At 36.8% G+C, this 7,195-nt stretch overlaps 1 protein-coding gene across 1 annotated transcript; it reads right to left on the bottom strand.

Moving 5' to 3' along the window:
- Positions 1-435: 435 nt before the first annotated feature.
- Positions 436-975, bottom strand: LOC137651025 (protein FAM200B-like). The gene has a single exon (XM_068384164.1). The coding sequence runs from the start codon at positions 973-975 to the stop codon at positions 436-438; it is 540 nt and encodes a 179-aa protein (XP_068240265.1).
- Between the last annotated feature and the right edge of the window lie 6,220 nt (positions 976-7,195).

The raw sequence follows: 7,195 nt of genomic DNA, 5'->3' as shown, positions 1-7,195 counted from the left end.
CAAACATCGTAAGAATTTGCACTGCTAATCTGTGAAGAGTAGGAAAATTAGCAGGGGATCCTTCTTTTGACCAAAATGTTCCTGGTGTACAATCACAGAATACTTGTTTCAGTGCTACATTCTCTTGAAAGTCAATAAGTTCCAATTGGATTTTAGCAGCATCTACCCATTTCCAGGTGAGATTTGCTACGACTGAAAATTCTGTGATATCTGTCACTAGAAAAGGGTTTTGAATGAACAGCAGCAACTGTTTTCCAAGAACTAAATCATCAAAGCGAACCTTAAAATTGTTGATCAGCTTCTCAATAAATTGGACATATTTAGTGTCTGTTTCATCTTTACGTTCCTCCAAAAGTCTTATAAGATGGAAAAGTTTGCTCTGAATATCGTCCTTAAAAAGTTCAATTTTTTTCTGGAAAGCTCGAATTGCTGAGATCAAGTTGGAGATAGTGTGTTTTTCCCTTGCAGTTTGACATTGAGATCATTCAAATGTGACATTATGTCTGCCAAAAATCCAACGCTTTCAATTTTCTTGTCATCTTTCAAAAATTCAGAAAATGCCTTTGCTTTCACACTGTTTTGATCCTCCAGTAAAGTTTGCAACTCCTTCCTAATTGCCCAAAATCTCTCCAAAACCTTTCCCGTACTTAGCCATCTCACATTATTGTGCACAAGCAAATCGTCATAGCTTGCATTGACCTCGGTAAGAAAGGTTCGTAGTAGACGATGTTGTAGTGCTGACGTTGATCGAAGGAAGTTTTCTAGCTTCTTAATAGTCTCCATTACTTCACCATATTCATCTCCCAGACTGGCACACAGAACTGATTGGTGGATTATGCAGTAGTAACTTATCATGTCTGGATTATATTCCTTTAATCTTGCAACTAGTCCCCTCTGTCGACCAACCATGGCTGGAGCTCCATCTGTAGGCACTGAAATGATGGATTTGACATCAATGTTTCTTGATTCTAACATGCTTTTCAAGGATCAATAAATATTCTCTCCCCGTGCTCTACCTTTAAGGTCAGTCACACCCAACAAGTCCTGGCAAAATTTTTTTCTCCCCTGCATCATAATATTTCACAAAAACAATGAGTTGAGCATTGTCGGTACTGTCTGTTGATTCATCAATAGCCAATGAGATACAAGGTGCTTTTTTCAGTCCTTGATCAAGTTGCGACATAAGATCAACAGCCAATAGTTCCGTTCTCCTCATTGATGTGGAATCAGATAATGGAATCTGCTTTATTCTATCTTTTATTTCATTTTTCTGTTTATCATCAAATAATGTATCTGCTGTTTCCAGCATACATTCTTTAACAGTGAAGGATTCCTTGTGTTTTCCCAAGATCCAGGCTATTCTCAACGAACATTCAGTTGCTCTCTCCTGGGTTGTCATGGTATTGCCAAGAACTATGGTTGACTTTTCATACTGCGATTTTAGATTATTTATTTTATTTTTTCTCTCCTCAGTACCTTGTTGATACATCTTTTCAAACCCATTGTGTTTAGTTTCATAATGGCGTTTCATATTACTGCTCTTCACTAAGGCAATGGTTTCGCTACATATAGGGCAAATCGGCTTAGAGCTGTTTTTGGGAAGAATGAAAGCAAACTGTTGTATCCATTCTTCCTTGAAGGAACGATTTTAATCATCAAACTTTCTTCTCTTCGAACATGCGATGTCTCCTGTAAAGGGATAAATTAAGTTAGGCTAGTTTAGCAAAATTACTAATTTGCAATGGGAGTAAATATCTGGGTACTCCAACTCGCAGTACTATCAACTCCCAGTACTTCACAAAATTTCAACACAAGATTAACTCCTGTACTTCATAAAATACCAACACAATATCACTCCTAGTACTTCACAGCGACAAGCAAAAACCCATCCCCCGCGAACACCTTTCACCCCCTCTACGTGTACACCCAAACACAAAAACTCACACACATATGCGCAGACAACTGACACAGCATTAATCAGTCACACACACTCAATACATACATACATCGATACACACAATTCAGCGATACCAACTACATCTCACACACACAAACACAGCGACAAATTTCACTGTACATTCATACCCATCACCACAATACGTTTACGTTTCACAATACGTTTCAATATTCAATACCCTACAAATGTACTCCTGATTTATTCATGAACAAATTATACTATTGATAGGAGGCTTAATATTACATCAGAAACATCAAGAACCACAAAACTCACGCCAAAATTCAGCCGTGCCTCGCCCATCATCAATGACAAAAGCCAGCGGATTTATTTTTTCCATTTTCTGTTAATGCAAGAGCAGTAACGGAAAATGCTAAATCACGTGGAAACTAACATATATATATATATATATATATATATATATATATATATATATATATATATATATATATATATATATATATATATATATATATATATACTCTAAATATATATATATATATATATATATATATATATATATATATATATATATATATATATATATATATATATATATATATATATATATATATATATATATATATATATATATATATATATATATATATATATATATATATATATATAAGGTCCTGGGAGCATTCGTAAGTCAAACACTGTACATAAGTACTATAGACCCTTGATTCACAGCCGAGGAAATACACTTGCCAGAATCCATCACCAGGACCTTCATGTTACTTAAATATATTTTTTTCTCCTGGGGCCTGGAGCCAACTACAACACTGAGAAGGTCCGGATTCGGACCGCGGTCCGCCAGTTGAGTAGCCCTGCTCTAGTGAGTGTAAGGTCAGCTATTCTTCCTTTTCAAGTTCGGGTCAATGGGTTACTGCCTCAGAATGAAGAGTCATGGATCTCGTCAGTAGATGCTCATTTAAAGGCAAAACGCATCACAGACCCATCTGTACAATTACAAGAAGCTAAAAGTTTCATAGACTTTGCTAAAGTAGATGCAAGCGCGTATCTTAGAGGAGTCTCTTTCCAAGAGGCAGTTACAACGGGCGGCTCACATTGCCGACCGGCTGAATGAATATTAGGATATTTTAAGTAATTCCACATGGGTTACAGGAGATAACATCACCGTGAAAGATTTCTTACGGCTAATGTGTTTAACTTGCATGACAATCATGTTGCCTGAGGCTTTAGTGCTGTGTTTTGATAAAAAGCTAATGCCCGAAAGTACGGAACTAGATGTATATAAACAGATAAAGAAACACATGTCTAAGTGTACTGACCTTGATCCCTTGCTTACTCAAGTTTTTGCAAAAAAGGAAACTAAGCCACAACAAGTAAATGTAGTTAATAATAATCAAACAGCAGGGATGACTTGTTACAATTGCAAACATCAAGGTCACTTGATTGCAGACTGTAGGATGCGATTTTGTTCGACTCAAAATAGTTCATCGCATTCATATAATCGATGCTTCTCTCGTAATCAACAGCAGAATCCTAGAAACACCCACACAGTTCCCTATGGAAATAATATGAGAAATCTTCAGTTTAATAAAAAGAAACAGGCGAACGGCAATGTAGTCCAAAATAAAAAACAAACAAATAGTGTTTAAAGTAACTCTGTTCCTGGGCCGTCTAGCCAGAACTCGCAAGGTCAGAAGAATTTTCAGAATGTGCAAAACAAAGCAAATACCACATTAACTCCAAGTGGGAAGAGAGTGATGTTGGGTCATTTATATCAACATCTTTTGTATCATATAATCCATTTAATAATTTATCAGATCATTGTGAGGTAATAGATTTCCCTATGAAACACACGGCCGAATCCAATAAATCAATGCAGGTTCCCGTAGATTTGCAACAAATTCACGCAATAATAAGCCAAAATGAGTCACGACCAACATTATATGCTGTAAATTTAGAACGCCGATCCTTCATATTATTTTTGGACTCTGGTAGTCCACGTAATATCATGGATTTGAGGACTCATCACTTGTTATTTTTTAACTTCCCTATAGAGAAGTCAGGAGTACGGCTCTCGGGTATAGGAAATAATGAATTAAATGTAATAGGAGTAACTCATGTTCAGTACAAGGTCGGTAAGCGCACGTTTTCCGATACCTTTATCGTTGTACAAAACATTTATATGTATCCCGCTGTAATTATAGTATACCCGTCTATGGGCACTCAAAACATTACCTCAGCCACTGCCAAACACGGCGTGTATATCAAAGGAAAATTCTATAAGTGTTCTAATACCTTAGAATTAGTTTTGGATAAAAAGGAGACAACAAATAAAACAGTAACGTACGTTGAAGAACCAATCACTTGTCTCATGAATCAAGAAATAATATACGCGACCCAACAGAATTCTCGTTCACCCGTAATATCATCTTGCACGCAATCTATCGAGCCGAACGTAACTTCGAATATATTAGTGTGAGTAAAGAAAACTTTGCCGGGATCTGAAATATCAATCCTTTCCGACACTCTGAAACTAACGGATTGTCCGTCACACAAGCTATTCATACAGTCGGCTCACAATAACAATGTAATATTGAAGTCTGTAATCATTTAAATACCAATTTAGTAATTTACAAAAATCAACATATCTTGGATGTGAAAATTTATAAACATCGCACTCACCGTCGCTGTGATGGAACCTTAGGTAAAACGGATGTCATAGAACACCAAATAAGGTTAAAAGACAAGCAGAAAATTATCTATGTACCCTTGTACAGACTCCCTATGAAATTCAAGAATGAGATAAATGATGAAGTAGGTAAAATGCCAGAAGAAGGAGTCTATAGGATATCGAACAGCCCCTATAATTTTCCATTAATAGTTTTACCGAAAAAAGATCTAACATGGCGTATCTGCGTAGACTTCTGTCGTTTAAATGAGGAAACGATCCCTGATCGATTCCCAGTGCCATGTACTGACGATATTTTATCTTTGCTAGGTCAGAACAAATATTTTACCAGTTTGGTCTTACTTAAAGGCTTGCACCAGATACCATTAGAAGAAGATATAATCCCATACACTGCCTTCAGCACAGCCAGGGAACATTATGAATATTTGCGTATGCCTTTTGGTTTACGTTGTGCTCCCATCACATTTACTAGAATGATCAACATAGTGTTTGGAGACTTATTAGGGGACATATTGCATGCCTATATGGACGACCTTGTAATCTTTTATAATACCTTAGAAGAACATCTATGTAAATTGTAGCTAGTGCTACAGAGACTAAGACAGCATAATTTAATGGTAAAGATTAGTAAGTGTGAATTCTTCAAAACAGAATTAGTCTATTTATTTTTTATGGTGTCTAGTCATGGTCTTAAAGTAGTCCATGATAAGGTGTCGGCTATCCGTACCTTTCCGATACCTTACTAATGTCAAGGGAATAGAGCAATTTCTGGGGTGTAGTGGGTATTACAGGTGTTTTATACGCAATTATTCAATAATAGCCACTCCCCAAACCGATTTTACGAAGAAGAGCGTAGATTTCATATGGTCTGAGCAGCATCAACAGGCGTTTGATACCTTGAAAGAGGAACTGTGTAGTTCTCCTATCTTGAAATTTCCTGACTTCGTTAAGGAATTCTTCATTGCAACAGACGCCTTAGACCTAAGAGTGTGTGGGGTATTGATTCAGCAATATGACAGACAGTTTTTCCCGATAGCTTTTTATTCACGTAAACTGAGACCTTCCGAAAGTAATTATGCAATAATAGACAAGGAAGGGCTAGCTATTGTTAATTCAATAGTGCATTTTAAGTTCCTAATATACGGTTACCCCATCAAGGTTCTTACTGATAATAAGCTCCTAACTGACTTCTTTAAAGGCTTTAGTCACAGCCCCAAACGAACTCGGTGGCATTTCATCATCCAAGACTTTGGTGCGAGGATCGGGTATTTACCTGGGGAAGCAAATATCATTGCTGACGCATTATCACGCAACCCCGCGTCATCTTGTACGGAGCCATTTGCTGAATTAATAGATATATCAACATCCGTGCCTATTGTTAAAACTGTATCTGAACAGGAAGATCTGGGGTGGAGCGCTGAACTAATACAGACTGAACAATGAAAAGATCAGCAATTATAAAAAATTAAAAAAAATTATAAATGCATTGAACGGAAATCCTAATGAAAAGGAATGTATAAAGTATACGTAGCAGAGTTATATAATCAAAGATACTATTCTGTGTAGATCTGTGACAAGGAAAACCCGTAATACACCACAGGTGACTACCAACTAGGTAGTAGTACCAATATCACTTATACTCACTGTTCTAAATTGGTTGCATGCAAATCCATTGCATGGCCACCCGTGGTTCTCCATAATGCCACAAAAAGCCAATCATTGTTTTATTGGCATACGATGCTTACAAATATAAAAAAGCACATAGCTAATTGTTGCACTTGTCAGGAAAGCAAAGGGCACACGAAGATACCTGTCAGACTAGGGGCTTATCCTGTGCCCAATCAACCCTTTGAAAGAGTACACTTAGATTTATTGACAGGGTTTTACGAGTCAGACAGAGGAAATAAGCACTTCTTGGTAATTATAGATGCTTTGACTCGATATACAGAACTGATAGAGCTTAAAACTAAAACCGCGACCGAATGCGCTAGGAAGTTTTACGAGGGCTACATTTGTAAACATGCAATTCCACACATGATAGCCTCTGACTCGGGTGGAGAATTCAATAATCATTTCCTTCACTCATTGTGTGAATTCCTTGTCATAAAGAAAATTGATACCATGATTTATCACCCAGAGTCGAATGCGCTAGTAGAAAGAACAAATAGGAAGGTTTTAAACATATTAAGAGTTACACTAGGGGGATCAGACCCCAACTGGGATATTGCCATACTTGCGGTACTAAGTACTCTGAATCACTCATATCATGTATCTATTAAAAGGTCACCGCACGAGGCACAGTACGGTACCCCAGATAGAACGCCTTTCCATGTATTAACGCCTATAACTAATTTATCAAATCCTCTAAAGGATGTTATGAATGCAAGCATAAGTCGTTAAAATATCCTTCGAAAAAATCTAGAAGAATCACAAATCATAATGAATAGGAATCATGATAAAATAGCGAAGCCAACTAAAAAATATACCATGGGTGATAAGGTATACATACAAGTATATGTACGCAAAGGACTCAATTACAAACTGACACCTAAGTTTGAAGGCTCGTTTAACATTTT

This window comes from Palaemon carinicauda, chromosome 12 (genome assembly GCF_036898095.1).
Source record: "Palaemon carinicauda isolate YSFRI2023 chromosome 12, ASM3689809v2, whole genome shotgun sequence".
NCBI lineage: Eukaryota > Metazoa > Arthropoda > Malacostraca > Decapoda > Palaemonidae > Palaemon > Palaemon carinicauda.
This window is presented reverse-complemented; position numbering and strand designations above follow the sequence as displayed.

Bases quoted from the DNA above. Each gene is read 5' to 3' on its own strand.
- LOC137651025 (XM_068384164.1), bottom strand. From the start codon at position 975: ATGTTAGAATCAAGAAACATTGATGTCAAATCCATCATTTCAGTGCCT.